This window comes from Orbicella faveolata, unplaced genomic scaffold, assembly GCF_042242905.1.
Source record: "Orbicella faveolata isolate gen_17 unplaced genomic scaffold, um_ofav_v1 contig_36, whole genome shotgun sequence".
In the NCBI taxonomy this organism is placed as follows: Eukaryota; Metazoa; Cnidaria; class Anthozoa; order Scleractinia; family Merulinidae; genus Orbicella; species Orbicella faveolata.
Window position 1 is genome coordinate 6,739,205 of NW_028301565.1, and position 23,744 is coordinate 6,762,948.

At 40.8% G+C, this 23,744-nt stretch overlaps 1 protein-coding gene and 1 pseudogene across 2 annotated transcripts; one reads left to right on the forward strand and one right to left on the reverse strand.

The window, feature by feature from the left end:
- Positions 1-205: 205 nt before the first annotated feature.
- LOC110063798 (A disintegrin and metalloproteinase with thrombospondin motifs 6-like) lies at positions 206-16,106 on the forward strand. Its single transcript, XM_020770792.2, has 23 exons — positions 206-715; positions 832-898; positions 3,707-4,038; positions 4,390-4,570; positions 4,743-4,906; positions 5,735-5,818; positions 6,470-6,594; positions 6,958-7,016; positions 7,315-7,420; positions 8,008-8,142; positions 8,635-8,785; positions 9,232-9,330; positions 9,844-9,992; positions 10,148-10,211; positions 10,401-10,518; positions 11,045-11,187; positions 11,589-11,715; positions 11,915-11,998; positions 12,664-12,830; positions 13,265-13,448; positions 13,997-14,123; positions 14,675-14,885; positions 15,468-16,106. The coding sequence occupies exons 1-23, from the start codon at positions 644-646 to the stop codon at positions 15,618-15,620; spliced, it is 3,102 nt and encodes a 1,033-aa protein (XP_020626451.2). The 5' UTR covers positions 206-643; the 3' UTR covers positions 15,621-16,106.
- Positions 16,107-16,477: 371 nt separating this feature from the next.
- LOC110063799 (uncharacterized) lies at positions 16,478-22,322 on the reverse strand (annotated as a pseudogene). The gene is made up of 2 exons (XR_016202437.1): positions 22,201-22,322; positions 16,478-19,514 (listed from the first exon to the last, which is right to left on the reverse strand). The product of XR_016202437.1 is annotated as an uncharacterized LOC110063799 (transcript).
- Positions 22,323-23,744: the final 1,422 nt, after the last annotated feature.

Below are 23,744 nucleotides of genomic sequence, written 5' to 3' on the forward strand. Positions count from 1 at the left end.
TGAATCAGTTAGCCAGAAATAAATTAGTTTTGTCAACAAAGGCACTTTGCCATCTCAAGATGGACTTATTGGTAAGATGGCTTGGCGTGGTTGCGGTTTACCTGAGTATTCCGAAACCGGCGGGAGAGCTTTCAATCCCTCTTTGTGTTATTACAGCGTTTATGCTCTTATAAAAAGTGGGGGTGTTAAAATATTTTAAAATAGTTCCAACTTAGTGTGCCGTTTTCAGTGAGAGGGGGTACGCGGTGAATTGTTCTTGTATTTTTTTTATTTTTTTATTTTTTTTATCATGTTGCACAAGAACTGAAGAAAGATGTTATCAAGTTTAAAGTGGCAGATTGAGAGGAGCCAACTCTTTGAGAATTCTTAAAAGGCAGGACGGCATCAGTTTTCTAATTGCATTCGTTGTTTATCTAGATCGTTAATGGCGAAAACTTGAGAGGAACCGACCGAGACAAAATCATTGAGTAGCTGCGAGCAATACTCCATCAATACCGAATAAAAACATCAAAACAGTAGCAAACATCGCGCTCATTTGAAAGTCTAATGAGCTCAGGAAACGCACAGATACTCGGCGAGCAGCGATCCTGCGATTACATTGAACGGGTCGTCAGCCGGAGCATTGCTCGTGCCTTGAGGCAGAATGTTATTACGGTTTATCGCAGTGTACTTTTTTCTTTTTATTCTTCCGCGAGCTGGAGCAAATTCATACGAGGTAAGAAAATTTGCATGCTTGAAAAAATCTTAGCTGGGAGACAAACTAATCAATTTTCACACTCATCCAATGCTAAAAAGTTTTACTTATCTTCTGTTGTTCTGTTTTGAATTGAGGATGTGCACAATTTACTAACACCGCAAGAGAGGGAGAAGATTTTCGGTGAACCATTCCCTCAAGATGGTAAGCAGCGTGAGAATATTCGATGTAGCCAAGTTAGTTGTGTCTTGCACCTGAATGTAAAACAGAGAGGAGTGGCAATTTACAATTTAAAATCCGATCATAGTATTTATGGGTAGCTAACTCCCCGAGTTTTGCCTAACAAGACGAAATAAAATTAAAATAAACACAGTATTTTGCCAACTTTAGGAATCTAGCTTAACCTTTTCAACAGCATATCCAGCATCTGTTTGGCAAAAGAAAAATATTGGAAAGGAATTCGAGGAAGCTATGCTAAGTAAAGTCGCTGAACATATATCGCCGTATTTCGAACCAAAGAAAACTAATAAAACTCGTTGTAGCTTGCAATTTATTTCCGTTTCGGGTACCAAACTTTTATACAAATGCTTTGACTTTTTCACTCCGAAAAAAGTCAATACAGTTTAACAATATTACCGATTATGAAACTGATACTTACTTTAATATAGACGTATTTGGTTTATAACAATAAAAACTTATTTCCTCAATAAAAAATAGATCTTCGTCTAAAACGACCTCGTGAAGGAAAAAAAAGAAATTTATAGTTGAGGTCAATTCAGTTTAATTACTGGATGGAAGAAAACATATGCTAAAAGCTAAGCGGCACCAAATAATCTAACCTCAATCTGAGACAAATAAAAAACTCTCATATTATTGAGGTCCCTTTTTATGAATGCACAGGTCCTGATGTGGAAAATCTGTTGGACCCTTTCAAAGTCTGTTCATTAGGACACTTGACCAATCTCACTGAGGAAAAGTTGGAAAAAGAACGATATTTCGGTTAATTCATGAGGCAATATACGCTCTAGGAAATTGTGATTTGAAACAAATTATAGCCACGCTGAAAGTTGAATTCCTTGAAATGTTAGTGCATAGACAGGTTTAGTCTAATTCGATCATGGCGGACAGGTGAAACTCTAGACAGAAGACCACCTTCTACCGTGAATTGAGGTCTAAGACGTGTAATGACAGCAACGAAATCAAATAGTTATTATGTTCGAGGCTTTGAAATTCCTCAGCAAAATTAATGCGGTCGCAAGCTTGTCATTTATTTTTGATCAAGACTCGGATTGCTCAAACTGAAAAATATCCAAAAACTAAAACTTATCGCAAAATTCAATGCAAGATGATTTAATAACACCTTTGATTTACGCCTCAGAATTAACACTTACTACATGCATTACAGAGAACCTGAAAAATTGAGCAGTACTAATAGTAGAGATTTATATAAACACTGATGGAAATCCAGTTTTAATACCGAGTCTATTATGACTTGTTATGCATTACTTACTTGATATGATCACAGAAATTCAAACAGGTTTGAAACAGGTTGATAGGCTGATGTTCCTGACGCCAGCGGGTCTTCTGATAATGTGTCGAGTCAATTTTGTTTGGGTTGTGTTTACCATGCTTCCCCAAACAACGCTAAACCATGACTAATAATATATTTTACGGTTTAAATTTTTATATATAGATCCGATGAGATGTTCTCCGTTTGGGTTCAATTAATTGACAAGCCTTCGCGCAGATACATAAAAAGGAATGTAAATAGATAAATTGTGAGAAATGTCGAATTGTCACCACAATTTAAACAGGCATGCAAATTTACACTTTCTTTTTTGAAATACTAGCATTGCTAGCTAGTTTACAGTAAAGACGACTGCTTTATCATTCATGCACAGCGAAAAAAGGTTATCATACAAGGATAAATATTATAATGGTCGTTTTCATCTTAGTCACAACAAGAATAATTACATTGTCATGAATTTATTCAAAAGATTAGCCGCTGTTAATTATAAAAGTGCGAAAATGTAAGCCCCATTAACAAATTTACCACTTATGGGCATGTTCCTTATCTAAACTCCTGGGAGAGGTAACATATTAAATGCACTTTGGATATATTATGATGTCATGTCATTGTGTACGGAATGTCAAAATGTGCCGAAAATGCACTCTCGCCTAAACGTTCTAGAGAAACTTTTACTCCGATGGGGCGAAATGAACTAGCGACTTGGGTGACAAGTCTATTAAATTTCTTACTTCAATTATTGTGTACAATACAGTTATACTTGGGGCGATAAATACAGATGGCCCTAGTGACCATAAAAAACATCGGGTTTTCACTCCCTTAATTAAAACCTGATAACATTTGTTTTCAAACTTCAATGAGTAAGTTTTGGAAAGGATTGCTTGAAATTGTTGGGAAGCGGAAGAGGGAAAAAAAATTAGCACTGTAAGGCAACATCGGTGGACTTTCTTCCATCGATATAGTTGATACATGTTAACAAACTACAACAGTAAATCGCAGAACTTGAAAAACATTGTTACATGGTATTGTGTTTGTATTAGAATAGGTAATCGACTGAATGCGAGCACAATTAAGGTTTTACACTACGGATGACGTCTAAAAATTCTCTCAAAATTGCAAGAACCTTTAGGTGATTGTAATTTTAAAGAATTGTCAAAATCGCAAGTAGTGTAAATCCTTAATTGCTCGAACTTTCATACGATTAGTCATTTGTTATATGACTGAGTTGGTGACAAATTAAGCTTCATCGTGCCACATTGTATTAAAATGGCAGAGAACCAGAAGCATTTGCTAATGACGTACGGAGATATGTTCAGGTATAAACGACACCGCAAGATGAAAAACGTCAACTTTGAGATCCTGTGATATGTCTATAAACAGATTGTTATACCGCACTGGTTTATATTTAAGAATAATTTATCTCGGAGACTGAGCTGGTGCAATTTTAACAAGGGCCTTTCAATAACAATCGCGCATAATATCAGTTCCAGATTACCACGTGACGCATCCAGTTCAAGTAGACGAGCATGCCGCCTTTTTGACACGTGACCTGTCTAATGGTAATCATAGAAGACGCCGCGACGTAGCAAGTGCCATTAAAGAACCTGTTTTCTTCCACCTGTCTGCGTTTGGTCAGAATTTTCATTTAAATGTTACTCTTAATGACGAGCTACTCTCGCCCAACTTTGTCATCGAGGTTCGCGGGAATCAAAGTTCTCGATTTCACTTCGACGTTGAACACTGTCATTACACTGGTCACGCGGTATCGTCAAAAGGACTGGGTACTAAAGTGGCGTTAAGTAATTGTGATGGGCTGGTAAGTAAAGCTTCTAGTTTTTGCATTCTTGCATTCTTACTTCTCCTGTTTTCTTTGATCAGTCCGGCGAAAGTTATCACATTTTGGCAGCTCGTCGAAAACAACATTGAGCACCTGTAGAAGTACCCCCATTTACTTTCACCTCAGGAATGTTACTTTCTTTTAAGATTAAGTTCTCCAACGACAGGCATTGGCTTAATAACCTCGTAAGCGTTTTTAACTTTCAATTCACCTGCTTGGAGAGCAAAAACGTTGGAACGCAAGGATTCCTAAAGTTGAGGAGACGCTGGTCTTTGAGCAGTTAGTAACCTGACGTTATTTCTTATAACGGCAAATCTTATGTCTCCTCAGCAAGGTTTGATTCGCACTCCAGAAGATGTATTCACAATTCATCCGCTTCCAGACCGACTAGGATTGGAAAAGAACAAAACTCGCGCCCACGTGATTCATAGAAGATCTACCACACCCCTAGAGAGTGTCGGGAAGGCGCTTAAAATAGAGAAAAGATCAGAGAACTGGTGCGGGGTGGAAGGTTGGTATTTTAATGTTAAACGGTCCGGCTGAGCTTTTAATATTATACCCCGCGAAACTTGCCAAAAAAGAAATACAAACAACCGATAATGATCATATATGCAAACACCTCATTGCTTAGTATTTTTGTCCCCCTCTATCACAGCACTCATATTGTTAACTTGCCGTTGCAGACAAGCCAAGTTCCAGGGTGAAGCGCATGGTATTAGATTTGCCCGCTCCAGTAAATTACAACAAGGATTTCACTATTGAAACGCTTGTTGTTGCTGACAAGACAATGACTGATTTCCATGGAATTGAGGAACTCAAAGTTTATGTCCCTAGTCTAGTTAACATTGTAAGTCTAATAACCTTTACTTTAAAACAGATATGAACCACATAACAAGTTTTCAGGTTATATTATTTTAAAAGAAACACCTGGATTCAACTATCACTTTGCTAAGAAGATTTTGTCTTGTTAAGATGTAGAAAATTTTTTTTTATTCGGGTCACGTTAGGGATAACGAGCAAACGATAAATTATGAATTTCAAGCTAAGGCCCGGGTCAAACGCCGTACTTCACATGAGCCGAACCCAATGACAGTTTAGGTCGACTCAAATAATTAAAAGAACGCCTGTTTGAGTCAAAGGTCGAACTTAATTCAGTCGAACCGAACTGCCACATCAAACAAATAACAAAAGCGGTCTTGTTCAGTGGTTTAACAAGGTAAAGTCATGCGTTTATGCGTTTGGTTCGACTCATGTGAAGATCGCCGTTTGACCCAAAGTCGGTCTTCAGGCGTCATTCACGGCTGGCCAGGCGTGAAGAACGCCTCAGCCGCTCCAAATAAAATCAGTCGAACTTAATTGGGTCAAACGCTGAACTTCACATGAGCCTAATTGGTTGAATTGGGTTCGGCTCATGTGAAGTGCGGTGTTTGACCCGGGCCTTAGCGAGTCCGTCATGTCGACAAAAATGTGCTGTTAAAACGAAATCTATTCTTCATTGACCTTCATAAAATGGTTTGGTGACAAGCTGTAAAAAGTCTTATTGAGCGAATTATGTTGTTGGTTAACACTTTAGTCATACTGATAAGTCACTCCGACCAGTTACTTCAACTAGTGACCGCACTTTCAATTCAAGCTCAAGAAATGCATTTTTTAAATTGTCTTTTTCCCAATTTAGGTTTACAATCTTATAGGCGACAGTTCCATTGGCGCTAACATGAAGTATGTCTTGCACAAGCTACTCATTCTTGAGCATGATCAGGTGAGTATGGAATCTATGAATAAAGTCCCGTCCACACTACGCCGGAGAAATTTGAAAACGCAACTTTATTTCTACGGTCAGGCCTACCGTCCACACTAATCCGTCCACACTAATCCGTCCACACTAATCCGTCCACACTAATCCGTCCACACTAATCCGTCACGAAAACGCTGTACTATGTTCAAACCGGAGGAATTTGAAAACGGCGACTTTGCCTTTTAGTGTGGACGGACCATTTGTGATTCAATCTTCACAAGCAGCTATGTTAGCTCATCCGGTTCAACGTCATTTGTATACGTGAGGCGCCACGCACCTCCCAGAGAGCTTAACAGGATTGGCTGAGAAAACAATAGAACAAGCAACTGAGACAATGAACCAATAGAAGCTAACAGGTGCGTGGCTTTTGGAATACGTCATATAAACTCCCTAATGAACATAGAAATAAAGTTCATCATCATTAACCCTTTTGCACACCCTGGGGAGGATAGAGCGTCAACCAGTACCCTCCAACCCACACTGTTCTTTGTTAATGTTTTGGCAGCCGGCTTCCAAGAGAAGCCAACTCGCCGCCTTCCCTCTGGGTGGTAGTTCAAGGCTTGTAGAAACGAAGTTAGGATTATAAAAATTGACTCATTTAGTTGCCACCTGTAGGAAGGGCTCACGATCAGCTCTCATGCTGGTAACACCATGGCAAGCTTCTGTGAATGGACCAAAGGACAGAACGTAGAGGATGATAACCACCCTGATCATTTTGACCACGCTGCGCTTATTTCACGGTAAGAAAATATTTTTTCGTATTTAACGACTTATTTTATGCCTAGGATAAAGCGCTTGATCTTGTGACTGGTTGTGGTCAGGAGGCAATTCATGATCTCACTTAGTTTTGGAGTGACAGACAAAAGAGAACATAACGAAAAAACAGATAAATCCAGTAATTCTCAAAGGTTTGCTCTGTATTCCTTACAAGTGATATCCAGTTTACATACAAATGTAGGTCGACGTAAATATCAGTTCCTTTAATTTGCATCATTTTCCCTTTCAGGAATATAGAACTTCAGAAATTTTTCCATGGTCACCATTTACGATTAACTTCTGCACAGTTTTTGAAGCTGTTCATATCAACCTTGTTCTTATTTCAGTTATGATTTCTGTCGAAACGCGGACAACAGACCAGGCCAAAGCTGCGAGAGAGTTTTAGGTGAGGCATTCTTGCACCTTAATCGGTTAACCAGATTGACTTGGTGCGCCACTTGCGTGGGAAGAATAGATGGTTGTCTTAGCTGTTTTGGGAATGGAACTTTGTTTTGTCACCACATCAGTTGCCGTTAGAATGTACGCAACACTCAGTTCATCGTACATTAAAACCCTTCTAAAAATGTAGTGGGTAGATTGTACTCTTTGGTGTTTAATGTCTCAAAATAAAACTTTCCTCGTAACATTTACATTATTTGAAAGCTTGAGACTTGTTTTTATATTTTCTGTTACCGTACACGAAGGTCTTGCTCAAGTCGAAGGAATGTGTAGTCTCACCGGGAGTTGTACTTTGAGCAAAGATGGGGGCCTGGGAACAGCGTACACCATGGCACATGAAACAGGTCACAAGTGAGTAGAACAAAAGCGAGAGATCTTGTGCGTTATTTTAACGTCTAAGTTTTTAGGTTTGGCTTTAACATAGGTACCCTAGTACTACTATTTAACAAGTTAGGTTTATTCGATGAATTTTGGGTGTGATGTTAAATGGTTTGAACCCAGTATGATGATCTTGGCCAAAGTGGTCTTGGGAAAAGACTGTTGAATGTGTTTCTGCCGCCTGATAATAGTCATCTCGAGATCAGATGCAAGTAAAAAACGGTTCTTCGGTTAATAGTGTCATTTTAAATATCTTTCTGTTGATCTGATTGGTCGACTTGGTGTACGTTATTCCGACAGAGTAAAAAATACATTGTAATGATCACAATTTATAATGCGCAGACTTCCATGTAATTCTTAGTCGCGCATAAAAATTGCATACATTAACAAAAAATTAAACGTCAGCTGCCACTGGGCATTCCGGGATTGAGTGAGTGAGTGAGTGAGTGAGTGAGTGAGTGAGTGAGTGAGTGAGTGAGTGAGTGAGTGAGTGAGACATTACCGTTAGTTTAACACTTTCTTGTACTTGCGATTGTAATCGGACGTGTTGTTTCTCGCAGTTTGGGAGCACAGCACGACAGCGCAGGCAATCCGTGTGCTGATGTAACAAACATCATGTCTACACAGGCCAGCGGTAAAGAAACAGCGTTTGAATGGTCTCACTGTAGCAGAGAATCAATTCACACTTTTCTATCGTGAGTATTCTGCATTTCATTTCGTGAGTCTTTTCCGGCTTGTTTCAGTGCTGTCTCTTCAACGTTATATAAAATTCGTCTATTTTATAGTTGCATTAGTTTGTATTTTATCGTTTAGCATTTTAGAATTGTGATAACTGTTACTAGCCGCCTCAGTAAAAAATAACAAACTCTGGCTCAAAAGCGGTTACAGTTTGTTTCGGGTTGTGTCTGGTAAACTGGTAACGTTCCCATACTCAACTGTTTATATATTTTTTGCTTAAGCAAATAGTTAGCGGTCTCTCTTTCTCGCGTTTAATTCAAAGAGGAAAAAAAAAAAATCACACGCAGAAGCAAAAAATAAACACACACACACAAAAAAAGAAATAGAAAAGAAAACCAGTATAATTGAGAGTAATTGACAAGAAATGCCACACATTCAAATTTTAACCGATTTATTTTGTTCATGTAGCCAGGTAGCGGGCTTATGTCCATTGCATTTGATTTTCTTAGTGGCGATCATTCTGCGTGCTTAAAAGATAAACCTCAAAAGGCTGTGAAATTACCAGAACGTCTGCCCGGCGAACTCTATAACGCTGACGATCAGTGCTCGAGGGCCTATGGAGATAAGTCAAGTGTATGTCCAGCTCCTTTTTTGAAAGAGGTGAGTTGTAATAAAAAAAAAAATAATAAAAAAATAAATGAAAAATAAAAGCTGGCGAGACAAGATCACCGTAAACATTCGTGACCGTTTTGCGCAAATAGCCCCATTCGAGCTCAGTTGTAGAGTACAACACCGACGCGACACATCAATTTTAAGTTTGCAGACAAAATCCTTTAGTAGTTTAAGGGCCGTAGCCAGAAAAGAAATTATTACTGAGGCAATGTCTATGGTTAAATCCAGAAAAAAGGATGCAATGTTCATGAAAAATTCTCTACCTAGGTATTTAGCGTGTTTATCGGATTACATTTAAGCACAACACTGTGGTCATGCAAAAAACTCGACCGAGGCAACTGCCTCGGGTCGCCTGTTACTAGCTACGGCCCTGCGTTTAAACGCATTTCATCAGGCATGATGGAATGATGAAATGCCTGATGTTCCGTTTTTAGAAAATCTGCACGCAACTGTGGTGTATCAGCCCTGTGACTAGAATGTGCACCACACAACATGAACCTGCCGCGGAGGGAACGGAATGTGGCCAGAAAATGGTAAGATTGGATCAGTGCTAATTTAAAGTTTATAGAAAGAATCGTTAAGCCTAGTCGTTCTTTTTTTGCGTTGTGTCGCAGACTCTCAAATCAGTGCTGTAACGTATAAACAGAGGGAGCTCTTCTAGGTACCTAGATGTTTTTTTTTTTTTTGCTGTTTACCAACATGGCAGAAATTTTGTGACATTTCAATATGGCAGAAATTTCATGTATGTCACCAAATGACATACAGCGGACCGCCAACCCATTCTCAGATCCTCACGTGTAGCACTTTGCTCTCGGAAGAGAAGTATACTCAGGGACTAGACAGAATGGGAATCTAAAATAAAGACGCCCAATTTCGTCTTGGCCAATACCATCCAACCTCGTTCCCAGGGCCTTTTCCATCATCTTCAAGAAAAGGAAGTTAATTGTTTTCCCTGACGGGAATGCTAAAGGACATAATTAGTATCAGTGATAATCCCGACGATGAATTGATTAATACTTCATAATATTTTTGTTACCATTTTTTAGTGGTGTCGCCGCGGAAAGTGTGTCCCGTTTGGCAGCGAGGGGCCTAAGGCTGTGGACGGCGGTTACGGACCGTGGGAAGAATGGAGCGATTGTTCACATTCGTGCGGCGGGGGACTGATAACAAGAAAGAGGAATTGTGATAATCCAAAGTAAGATAACAATAATAATAATTACAAAAAAAGTTAAACTCCAAGCATCTAAAGAGTTTCCTTTAAGAAAAAAGAACGACTGTCATGAAATCCATAGCGCGGGTTGTACATAATGTATCGAGTGATGCCGTTGTTGTATACGATAATCTTTTCAGACCGAAAAATGGTGGGAAGCTATGCAAGGGACACTCTGCAGAGTTCAAGCACTGTCAGACTGCTGTGAGTATAAGCGCAGTTGGTCCCTTAATGTTATTTTGAAATGATCTGTTTGTTTTACCTGCTCGACTGTAAATCTTGAATTCGTTGTATTGTGTCAAGAAGAACTTAATGAATCTCAAACAAATATTACAATGGACCAAAAATCTCCACATTAGAAAAGCTTAAACACGTAAAATCTATATTTTTTAGAAATGCCCAGCAGGGACGCCTAGCCCTAGAGCAAGCCAGTGTGAATCAAAACGACAGATAAAATTCATTGATGGTAACAAGTATCAGTGGACTTACAATCCTGCTGTTCCTGTTACAGGTAAAGAGACTTGACATTCAATCAGCTCACACGACGCACGCCCTGATCACGTGCGAGTCCAGTAGACCTCATGCATGATTTTGTCAGTTGGAAAAGAACTCACTCCTTGGCCTACTTGTAATTCCTATCAAACTCCTGCCACTTTGATGCTGTTTTCACTTTACTGTTTCTGTCTCCTTTGCTGCTTTGTGGATATATTTATGATAACATGTACAAGTCGTGCTTCGAAACTGGGGCTACCTTGTCTGACATAAAAATGAATAACAGCTATATTCAAGCTGCTTTTTCTTCCATACGGTTATACAACTTCTCCACGGAGTTTGTGTGTTTGAGACGAATCACGAGGTAAATTCCTCGAAACTTGTTCCTAGGGTTTCTCCCTTGAAATTTGGCAGGGGGCTCTGGGAACGAGGTTAAAATTCCACCGACAAAAAAGTCATTTCATTTGAAATCTAGAACCAGCAATGATTAAAGATGACAAGACAAAGTACAGCGCATGAACTGAGGTTTTTGTGTCGTATTTCAGGTGGACAGCAATGTAAATTATCGTGTATTGCTCAGGTAGGTATTCGCCAATTTGCTAAGTATGGATTTGGTTTCGTGGATGACGGGACACCATGCGATGATTACGATGAAAACAGTGGGATTTGTATCAGCGGCAAATGCCAGGTGAGCCATGTTTAAATACCCTTCATGTTGCCGATCCTCAATTATCCGCTCACTTTGACAAAAGCCAAACAACAGTAAGTAAACTCAGTCAATGTATAATGAGAGAGAAAATAGAAAATTCAAACAACCAAGAGAAAATCCCTTCAAGTATGGGCACAAACGTGGCACCAATAATCTCAAGTCAACCTTCCTTCTTAAAGTTGTCACTCTTCCCCCCTGCAGGAGCGACGTTGAACGCAACTGCTTGCCAAACTACTGGTACAACAGTGGCCTCCTTTTCCCATAAAAAAAAAAATAGCAACGAAAAAGTATCGTTTTAGCCTTTTGCCACTCACACAATTGTTGGATTCCATCCTGTCTAGGAAATTCAGGTTTAGCGTTTCATTTCTCTCACCTACTAGCCCTTAGGTTGTGACAAAGTACTTGGTTCCTCAAAAGTGTTTGACCGTTGCGGTGTTTGCGATGGAGATGGAACTTCGTGTATCGGCAAAAGATTAACATATAAAGGCCTTCCCAATCCTATGAAGGGTAAGCTAACCTCGTGTGAAAGATACTAATATACTTAAGAGTCAGCTGATATACACTGGAGTTGTTTGGAGATCTGAAAGTGGTTAAAAGAGCAAGAGGAAAGTGAATATTGATCAAATCCGGGTTGTACGTGTTCACTATATATATTGTCACTTCTCTATTACGATTTTGTTTTTTATCTGTGATTTTCTGTGGACAGGACATTATCAGCCTATTGGAGTTATTCCTGAAGGAGCCAGAAATGTTCAGATCAGAGAATTGAGTGGTTTCAAAAATTACTTGGGTAAGTTCATAATCTTAACGAAAACTGACCTTGGTTGGCCAAAACATCGCCAATACTGTAAGGAAGAATTTCTCCCGAGTATTAACATGGTAACTTGGGAAGAAAGTGCTTAGGTCTTAATGCAAAGTGAAGTCCATACAAGGATGACTCAGGGCTTTATTTCCTCAGGACGGTCCCGCACAATATGAATTAACAATTTTATAAAGAGGCTGTCGTTGACATTTTACAACTTGCATTTTTCCAAAAAGTTGAGTATTCATAATGCACGTGGGCATTAGGGCGGAATTCGGCCCCACCTATTAACCAGTCGAAGCGCGCGTTACATCTTCTTAAAATCTCTAGCCATATACTAAAGGAGAACAACGACAGTAAGTCGTTATTTTAGCAGAGTAAGCCACCAAATTGTCAGAAATGACGGATATGCTAAGAAATGTATAGTCTGTCCACAGACGTTTATAATTTTGCTGTGAGTTATTTTTCTTCGAGCGCGCGAGTGATGTTTTGATCTTTCCCCAGTCCCACCCCTCTTGCGTTTTAGCCTGTGTATCCCACGCGCTGGGTTAACATTCCGCTAAGCTTGTGAACTCGACGAACTCGAGACAAAATAGAGGGTCTGTGGATAGACCAAGGAATGTATGATAATCAGTGCTGGTTAACATCCACAGCTATGATGACTGTCGAAGGCAAAGACTTACTCAACATGGACTTCCGCATCAAGCCACGAATCTTTGCCTTTGTCGGCGCTGGTACGAGATTTAAATACACTCGTGATGAGTTGGACAAGGAGAAAATTACTACACAAGGACCGCTCACTCAGGACGTGGAGTTACTGGTGAGTTTAGAAATGAACTGTTATGTATGACTTCAGAAAACTGACAATATGAGCTGTAGAAGTTTCGGGTCAGTTAAGGAAGCCAGGAATTCTAGTTGGATTGTTGATTAAAAAAAAAATTACCGAAGCCAATTAATTTTTTTGCTTCCCATCGTTCTCAGTAACACCCTTCACACACACTATAGCTACAATGTCATTGAATTTAAAGGGAAGATGGTTTAAAAAGGATAGTCTCGGTTGACATAACCGCGTCCATCCAAACAATCTCAGAAGCACTTTTCAAGACACGTTTCAGTGGGGTCCGCTTTATCATACGTGCAGAAACAACTTTCAACTTGAAAGGAAACACCTAATCAACCTAAATATCTCATTCCATACATTATGAGACATTTGTCGATATTTCAGTTTGACCTTCCTGTCTCTGTTCTCTACAGTATTTAGTTCAGTCCTGGAAGGAAGAATACCAAGTCAGGATACGATATCTTGTCCCACGCTCTAAAGACGACGAGGCCGCGGACGAGAGAATTGCACGAAGCTTGGGGCATAGCTTGGGGCACGAGAGAGTCAGTTTCAAGTGGACAAAGCGCTCGTTAGGCTGCTCTGAAAGCTGTGGAGGCGGTTAGTACTACTTAATGTCACAATAAACAAACTAGACCATCCAGCAAATCTCACTGTCAAGATAGGGGTGGGATGGCCCAATAAAGGGATTCTCCCATCGAAATCAGACCTTTAACGCAACAGGTTACTCGAATTTTTCGATAGTCGAAGTTGACAGATCTATAAAAAGATAACCAATAGAAATAAAAGAAAATGCTGACACGTTTTTGGAGATCGAGGCTTTGTGATAAACACTGCACAGTTATTTTGCATGAACGATCGCATTTGATACCCGATTAATTCCCTGGAACGTCGGTGGGTCATTTTGGAGTTGACGGCCTCTGCCGCCTTTGGAAAGCAAAATCTAAAACAAAACATAATTTTATCGAATTCTACATTTTATAACCTTTCTGTTGATATATAGTTTGTGGGGGTTTCCTAGAAAACAGCGCGAGTACGAATTTTTTTTCTGGAGGACACCCGCGAAGGTTTGAAGTAACCTTAAGCAACTGCAAGTCACCAATTGAATTCATCGTATTTTTAAATAACCATCGTCTATTACAATACAGGAACAGAGTTGTTCAAGGCGACTTGTGTCCGCGCTGATGACGGATCAATGGTCAGCGATCACTATTGTGGCGGAGAAAGGCCTGGTGACGAGACTTTGGAGTGTAACACCCAAAAATGTCCAGCGAGGTAATCCAAAGGTTTATTCGGCTTATATATTAGATATTGAGATGTACAACGCTACAAACATAAGCATTTGCCCTGAGGTCTTGTATCAAACACTAAATACAATTATGTAAGAGACCGCAAACGAAAATGCTGCCGGTGTTCGTATTTTTAACATGGTTTGGCCATGCATATTTCTGGGGGACGGTTTTTCTTTGTCCGCAGTCGCCTTATCGCGACAACGACTTGATATTCTGTATTTTTTCTATTGTCCATTGTCACGTGTTTTGCATGTGACATTGGCTAATCCGCAAACATTTGGATTTGAGTTTCATCGGAGGTCATTTCCATGTGCATTTAGTGGACGATCGGTCAAGCAGCCGATTGCCTCACTTTCTGGTACATCGTGCTGACGACGGCCAACAAGGTCGAAACAGCTGTCCACGGTTGCAATTCTTGGCCTTCAGTTTGGGCTCTATCATGTCGTTGTCCCGTTAGGCTTTCTACGTACTTATCAGCCTTGCTTCATTCTTCTTGTATTAACCACGGTCAAACTCAATGCTGGTTTTCACTAGGTGGAAAACAGGAGAATGGACCGACTGCTCAAAGACATGCAACGACGGCCATCCAGGGGAGAGGACTCGGCAGGTTATCTGCGTTGACGAATCACATGACATTGAGACTGAAGATCAGGAATCTTACTGCGCAGGACCTAAACCCGTCACACGAGAGGCATGCGCACTGCAGGCCTGTCCTGCTGAATGGGTGACAGTGAAATCAGGCCCGGTTAGTAGAAAGAAAAACACGAAACGATTCTGTTCCACAACATATCTGGTAATAACGTTTTATCAAATAGATCGCACACTGACGCAAGGGAGTTTTAAAGACTTAAACTGAATTCGCATAAAATTCGCTGTTCATTTCTTACATTCGGAAAAAGAAACGCAGAAGGAAACAAGAACGAGTAAGTTGCGTCAAAGTCCATAAATCCGAGTGACCTAGGAGATACTTTTGCTTTAGGATTTTCAATCAGTCATGATATATAGAGAACTAAACTTATCTCTAATTTCACAAGACTTATGCCCCGTTCACACCAACTTAACTAGGTTAACTAAATTAGGTTTAGGTTTTTCCAATTTGTTGATTACGCTTTGCAGTCATTTGAGAAGAAAAATTTCAAACCACCTTGTAAACATATTTTAATCAAACAGGTTTTTACGTTGTAAGTTGTGGGGTGTGCATGGTTTTTAGCAGCTAATTTTTTAACCTAGTTTTGATTAACCACTTTTAAACACGTTTACCATGTTGGTGTGAATGTGGTATTTGTTCTATATTCCGAACCATTTCCTTGTTTTCTTCTAATTCCAGTGCTCCTCAGTTGGTGGCAAAGGAGTGAGAAAGATTGAAGTGGCCTGCGTGAAGACAACGGAATCCAACAAGAAAGTCAAAGTGGCAGATGAAGAGTGCAGCGGACAAAAACCTCCCACTACGGCCTCATGTGATATTAGGATACCTTTTTAATGATGATTAGAATCAAAACAGCTGTCAAGCTCGATAATACAGAAGCTTTTTTCTAACTACTATCAATAGTTTATCAAATACCATAGTAAGCATTCTCGTTGACTATTTTTTTTTTACTAGCGCTATTCGTTTCTTAACAGCTACAAAACGTAACTCAATAGATAAAACAGCAAAGCATTTCGAAAGTTGCGTTAAGGTGCACTGAGAAAGCAGTCACAACCATTTTCGCAAACGGTCGACTGTAACTGGAAATTAAAGTCAAGCCCAGCTGCTCGGCACGACACAGGCCACTGATTTAACTTGATGAAAAATATAAACGCGTTCCTTAATTTCAATGCAAAGTTATGATCATTCAACAAAAGCACGCACCCTTTGTCTCGCTGCGTCTCTCACTGATGGTATTAGCAATTCAGCTAGTTCTGGGAGTTTAAGATCTAACACCCAAGACTGTGAAGGAATTTTACCTAATAAAGGATGATCGCGTCATACCTTGTCACTTGTCTTAATAGGTACCAGTGATTGGTCACCGCACCAATCGAACATTGCCCAGTAAAGGAGATAATACTTATTTGATATTCATAATGTTCTGCGACTGAGCCAACAGCCATGACGCAAGTGGTGTATGAAAATGCCAGGTAACATGCTGTTATCATTGTTGAAGCAACCCGGAGTAGTACCCCTCTTAGAGATATGCAAAATTTGCTATTCAGACATTCAGAACCTAGTTCTGGTGGCGCGATGAACAGGCTTCTGGGACGAGGGCGCGTTAAAGGAAGAAATTCAGGGGAAACGGTAGGATAGCATAATGATCCATTAAAAATCGTCATTCACAACAATGCATTAATTAATGAGGCAGGTTCCCCTTCATTATTTATAAGCATTTTCTATTGACGTTGAAGCAAATTCTAAAAACAAGTTGCCATAGAATAAACTAGCAACTGGAGCAGTCCACTCTGAAAACTTACAATGCGTTTATTACCAGATGAGCTTGCGCTATTGGCAATTATGTAAATTTAAGAGGAAAAATCACGAAGATCAAACATAAATGCCCAGCACTAATAATGAACTGAAACTACAAACTGAACGGCTTGCGAACCTTCAAGCTAAAAATGCACCAAACCCAAGTTCTCTTGTTTACAAGACTACGATTATTCTACTGAGGTACATTTCCTAGTTGACAGGAGTTCATGTAATACAAAGTCACTGCAACTGTCAGCGGTTTACATCAAACGAAGTACTCCAACTCTGTCGTTGCACACGGCATCACAGCTAAGCCTTAACAATTCCCTTGTGAACGTTTCCAGAAGTCAAGCCTCCTGTGAAAGTTATAATCGAAACTGACCGCACTGTTGAGCCCTACAAAGCTTTAAGTACCAAAAAAAAAAAAATTTTTTCACAAAGCAGGAAAACACCAAAACTACTAGTTCACCGCATCCTTCTATACACTGATAAAGAGGATGCTCAGTAAAACCTATTGTCTGCTAGTAATTCAACAATAGTCAACAAAAACCGACACTTAAATGGTACCAACTTGAAGTAAGTTGTACAGTTCAGGTTTTAACTATCGCCTATTGGCTTTAAACCTCATATCTGGAGTGCCATCACTCTTCAGCGGACCACAGGAACTGGACCCATAGCTAAGGCCACTGGAAGATGACCTAGAGCTGTAGCTTGCACCACTAGGTGAATAGGAGGACCTGTTTGCAGCATACCTCATGTCTGGAGTACCATCACTCTTCAATGGACCACAGGAACCTGATCCGAAAACACTTCCCCTGGAAGATGATCTAGAGCTGTAGCTTGACCCACCAGAAGAGTACCCTGAAGACAGACTTCCAGAGGATGACTTGTTTACAGCATACCTCATGTCTGGGGTTCCATCCCTCTTAACTGGACCGCTTGGAGTGCTATAGGATGACAGCTGTGATAGTGTGCTTCCTCCATAGCTGCTATAAGGAGAAGGAGAGGCAGACTGCTTGTTTACAGCATACCTCATGTCTGGGGTCCCATCCCTCTTAACTGGACCAGCTGTATACGATGATCGTGGAGCTGGATTGCTTGTTTGCGATGAAACCACCGGGTTGCTGGATTGTTTGTTCACAGAAAAACGCATGTCGGGTGTACCATCTCGCTTCAAGGGCGATGCCACACTGCCAGATGAAGGTATCTTTGCTTGGGCACTCTTATTCACTTTAAAACGCATGTCGGGTGTTCCATCTCGCTTCACAGGCGATGGCACACTGCCAGATGAAGGTATCTTCGCTTGGGGACTCTTATTCACTTTAAAACGCATGTCTGGTGTACCATCTTTTTTGACAGGACCAGAGCTTGGAGTGCTTTCTGTTGGAGACGACTTTGAACTTTTCTGGGAAGATGCCTGGGTAACAGCGTCTTTGTTTACTTTGAATCTTCTATCAGGTGTGCCGTCCTTTTTCAGTGGCCGCTGTTCTTTGTTGATCTTAAACCTCATATCCGGGGATCCATCTTTCTTCTTCAGTCCTAAAGATCGTCTGTTTTCTTTCAACCTCAGGTCAGGCTTTCCATTTTTCCTTCGGCCCGTGCGTGGAGAGACTTCTAAATCTGGATTTCTTGGTTCAGTCGGCTGGAATTCTTCTGGGATGTCGTCAGTTTGGAAAAGAGCATCCTGGAGGCTATCAAATGATCCTCTGTCTGTGGCTTCCTGATAGAAACGGGCTTCGGCTAGCTTTCTTCGAGCATTCTGGACAATTTCAAGACAACGTGCGGACTTCACAATGAGGGGATGTTCTTGCAGATAGTCTAAAAACTCCAGACTTGTGAGGCTCAGCCGAACACACTGCAGTAGAACCTCCATGTAAGGTGAACGCCCGTCTTTGTCCGCTTCTACCCATTTAGCAACAGCATCGAACACATCTCCTTCAGATTCCACACAGAGATCATCATGTTGTATGACTTCTTTCAGATCTTCATACTCAAGCTCATCGAATTCGTCTTCTTCGTAAACGCTTCTAAAGTGGGCGATGATAAAGGCTTTGGCTTCCTCTTCAAGATCTTTGGTGTATATACTCTCATCTTTCCTCGCTAGCCATAAAATACCGACCGCGTTATCGGAATCCAGCTGCAGACTCAGCCAATCACAACAAGGTCTTGCAAGCGCGGGAATCTCATAACGGCAAGCTGCATCAAGTAAATCTTCCACGTTCTCTTTTTCCAGTGTGATGTCACCAGTGTATATGTACTCTATAAGATCTCCTAAGATGCTTGAGGAGACTTCTTTCAGGCGATACTTAGTCCCTTCTTGAGAGAACAGTTCATTTGAGAGAATTTGCCTCAACACTGGCGACGCTGCTGCAATGAGTGGTCCATGGACAGCAAACTGTGTGTTGCCTTCCCCATCTTCCAACAAAGTAGTTGTCAACTCTGATTTTTGGAACATGCCATACAGCTGCGAGAGTGCGCGATGTTGATCCTTATGTTCTTCTCCTTGACACATCTTTTGCAGAGAATCGATGCCGTACCTCTCGGCAAACGCTTTTAGGGGATACAGCAATCCTTCGTCTTGAGGGAACTCGGCCTGATACAGGAAATCGCGAAAGGCCTTAAGCACCTCTGCGGTACAATCTTTTAAGGAAATAATCCCCGTGGTTCAATCAAAGTGCTCTCCTGTAAGACTCTGCTTGATAACTGGGCTGCATACTGCAAGTAGCATGGAGTGGAACGGCTCTTCGTGATCTTTCGATGTAGAGCGCACTACTACGTCCGTCAAGAGCCCTTCCTTAGCCTGCATCTCGCAGAGGTTATTGAAAAGAAGTCTGGCATGTTCTTCTTTGCCAAACGAGTAAATCAGTCTTCGTTCGCCCATATCCTTGCCTTCGCTCACGGGAAGATCTAGTGGTGAGTATTTAGAATCCATTCCTGAAGCCAAAAACATTCATAGTGTAATCGATTTCTAACCGAAACCAAGCTAATAAATGTGACTTTATGTTGGGGGGTTGGTAGCAAGAGGACATGGGATAGTGAGTAGCCAAGAGCAACATTTTACTGGGATTAGGAGTAGGAGTTAAGCGTCCAAGCGCTGTTACACCTGCAAGAGACTATGATCCAGATCAGTCCCTTGACACCAGGCAATTTTTCTTGCCTCGTCTCGCAATGTTGTCGCGACACAAGTTGAGAGAAAATTGCCTCGTGTAACATTCCCTGAAATGATTAGGTCTCGCAACGTTTTCGCTTCATGACCTAGGCTCTCCTCTCGTTCCCTAACAGGGTCAAATTGTAGTCTAATGCACTTGCATACTAAGTGGGACCCCGAATTATTAAGGAGCTGATTGAATTTTCTCTGGCCTACAGGGTCTTACTTTTCCTGTATAATTGAACGAGGGGGAGGTGGGGGGGGGGGGGGGGTTGAGCACGGTCCCCTACTCCGGATCCGCTTCCAACTTGCCCCTGTTCGTGGGCCGTAAGGCTAACATGTTTTATCAATTTTAAACCTCGGATAATGCATTTCTAGCTTTCTGATCAATTTGAAATCGTTGTTAACTCGTTAGCACGTTTTCATACACAATTTACCGTAAGAAAAAGTTTTTAACTTACTATAAAAGTTAAGAACACCTGGCGATAAATCACGAAACATTTTTGCAAAACAGCTTTAAATTTTAGCGGGCCGTACAACAGAATACGGCTCGCTAAATTGACCAATAAAGGCGCTCGTAGTAACCGAGAGATTTTGATACTTCTCACCTCGAATTACTTTAGCCAAAGCAATCAGAAAATTCCCTACGGTGGTAAATAGCAAACGCTTTCTCGGTTCGCCCACTGAAAAAATTCTCAGAAAAAAGGTATTTTCCGGGAAAAACAGGGTTTCCGCTTCCGTTTTTTTCTAGGAATCTTGACTACTATGAGAGCGCGGATATCATTTACTTCAGAAACGTTTTCTCGTTCCACTGAAAAAATTCTCGGAAAAAAGGTATTTTCCGGGAAACAAGGTTTCCGCTTCCGTTTTTTTCTGGGAATCTTGACTTCCATGAGAGCCCGGATATCATTTACCTCAAAAAGGAAACTTCAGGAATGTTCGACCAAATGGACAGCGCTCCGGCTTAGTTCTGATCAGATTATTTAGTCCCACTGAAAGGAACTTCTGGCAAACGCCGGTTCTTGAGAGTTTTGCGTCCAGAAATAATTCTCAAACGCATTGTTAATTTTAATTTTACAAAGAGATTGTTTATGGGAGCCTGCAGGCTAAATGAACCGAACAAAATTACCATAACTAAAACATAAACATTTCATCAGAGGACAATAATTCTGATATATTTATTTGTCTGTGCTCACTAAAGCATAAGATTTAATTGAAAGTGAAAGTTAATTGATATGCATTACTTCAATAACCCAAGGGCGTGAGCAAAATAGTAAAGTCAATCTGTCTGACTCTCCATCACTGTGATTGGAAGTGCCACAAGCAATGGGAGAACCCAAAGTTACCCCCCCCCCTGCACCATCCTGGGTTCTCATCTCTTGTAGAGTTCATTTCATGATACATGTAACCACTACATAATTTGAACAGTTTTGAAGATGTAAGTTAGTGTTACACCAAAAGCAGCAATAGTTTTCTTGGTCTTGCTTAAATCCTTTTGCAGTTCTGTTCAAGTGGGCAAGTGGAACATAGGTGGGAAGGAACAATAAAAAAAATGACCCAGGAACTCAGTATTAAAAAGGGACTATCACAGAATCCTGTTTCTACTAGCCTTAAAAATAACTTATCACAAGTTTAAACCATATTCACATAGAGTGTAGGGTTGCACAGCTTCCTCAAACGATACGATATCATATCGTAACCACCCACCTATCCCCTCCTCTTACGACCACCCCCCCCCCCCGCCCCGCTCCCAAAGTGGGTTTCTGCTTTGACACTGCATGCAATTGTTGATGAAGAAAACTAGCCAAGTTTCGGAACTACTATCTTGTTACTCATTTATCTAAATTTTTCTGAATTTGTTTTCATTGTTTATTAGCTACATATTAACGGATGAAGAGCCACCTCGTGGATTTAACTTACTGTCAATAAATATAACTTATTAGATGCCTTGGTGAGACGAGCCCATAGGGCGAGTCAAAACACAAACCAGTAAAATACTACACACGAAAACATCTAATAAGAGATTTACTATCAATAAATTTAGCAATGAAAGAGGGAGAGTGTGAGAGTTTTGCGCGCGCGCGCCGACCTGTATGGCAAGCAGGTTTTCTACTGTACAAATAACTGAACAATATCGCTGTATATTTGTACTGTTGTTTGGACGGTATTCGCTGCAGTTGAATAATAAAATCGTTGGTTTCATCGGTTTTTCATGAAAACATTCAGTATTGAGTCACTATGAACGGATTCAACATCTGCCTGATTCTTGAAAGAATAATATTCCCATTTTACCTGCACATCATTCGGCTGTCGAGTGAATCGTAGCAGCTCGCACTTCGATCGATTCGGTTTCACTTTAAAAGTCACTTTAGAAAACTCGCTTAGCGTATTAAAATACCGAAAATCTCAACCCTTAGGCTAGGTAATAGCATTTCGATACTTGAGTCACTATGGATAAAACGAATAACTTACCAGATCGCTTCTACGATGCGATTCAACTCCAAACACTTCTGACGAACAACACCGCGTTGGGTTTTGAAAGACCTCGAAAGCGAAACCCAAAACACACGAGGGCGCCCAGACGGGAAAGATCATACGGGAGCTTTCATACACTTGGCGGAAATAATATATTGCGTGACGATAGTGTAACGCGTGCGCCCTGACTAACGCAAACTGAATTCACGTTCGCGACGATTAAGTTTTTCTCCTTTCTGTTAGAACTTTTAAAAGGAATCCTGAACTCAATGCACTGGAAAGAGATTCTCACTTTTCTCTACTCAAGCAAATACTAGCCTTTATACAGGAACGGAAGAAGTCACACTTTCTTTCCTTCCTGATCCTAGACCACTGGCCGATGAAAATTCGAAAACTACGAACGGGAAAGCCTTTGCGACTAGGGTATTGGACAGTAATTGCTACTGAAGACTATTTCAATTTGTTGCGATCCAAGTACATTCGAACCTGTATATAATGGCCACCGTCAGGACTTTGAGGAACTGGCTACTTAATACAGGTGGCCGCCGAGTAGTACAGGATCACTAAAAATACTCACTAGGCATGGTCTAATGATATGGTACTGTACTTCAGCACATTGCGGACATATGCGAAGCGTTAACGATACTAAACGACCGATTCTCAACTTACAGTAGTTTTGTACATGCTATTTCTTTATAGTGATGATGGATTGCATTTAAACACAATAAAATACCGCATAAAATGACATGTGGCTTAGTTTCTGTTCAAGGGTGGCTGCTTAATACAGGTATAAATAACAACGAAAGACAAACATAGGACTGCTACAGTGTGGTCGCGGTCGCTTAACAGAGGTCGCCGCTAAGCACAGCTAGGTAACAAATACAGGGTTTGTATGAACGAAAAAAATCGGGACTTTGAAAACTGGCCGCTTAATAGAGGATAGCCCCTTTTAAGGGGCTGGCTCCCTTTATTATTACTATTAAACCCTGTATTAAAATTCAGGACTTTTATATACTGACTGACTGTACTGAACAGGGTAATTTACATGTAAGATTTTATAGCTCTCTTTCAATCATAAAGTGTAAAGTGACCCGAATGGCTCATAGCTACCGGAGCTTATCCCGGTTGCTGTAGCATGAAGCGGCTAGGAGTATTTCTACTACCCCTGGACGGGATGCTAGTCCATCGCAGGTCACTCCCCCGCAATTTGTTAGGTTTCCCCAACAATTCGCCGGTACCCATTTATACTCCTGGGTGGACAGAGGTACTGTGAGAGTTAAGTGTCTTGCCCAAGAACACAACACAGTGTCCCCGGCCAGGGCTCGAACCCGGACCGCTCGCTCCGGGAACGGGCGCACTAACCATGAGGCCACCGCGCCTCCCTTTCAATCATAAAGGTATGTATTAAGGTGGCTGAACACAGTTTTTGATACCTGTGTTTCATTCACCTTTTTCTCTAAAACCCTTGATCTCTCGGTCGCCAAAAATGGCAGCAAGCAAGTTAACAACACAAACTTTAGTTTTTTGATGGTTAAGCTGAC

Coding starts and splice junctions, on each gene's coding strand:
- LOC110063798 (XM_020770792.2), top strand. CDS start 644: ATGTTATTACGGTTTATCGCAGTGTACTTTTTTCTTTTTATTCTTCCG. Junction 9,993..10,147: donor AGGAATTGTGATAATCCAAA/GTAAGATAACAA, acceptor TAATCTTTTCAG/ACCGAAAAATGGTGGGAAGC. Junction 13,449..13,996: donor CTCTGAAAGCTGTGGAGGCG/GTTAGTACTACT, acceptor ATTACAATACAG/GAACAGAGTTGTTCAAGGCG.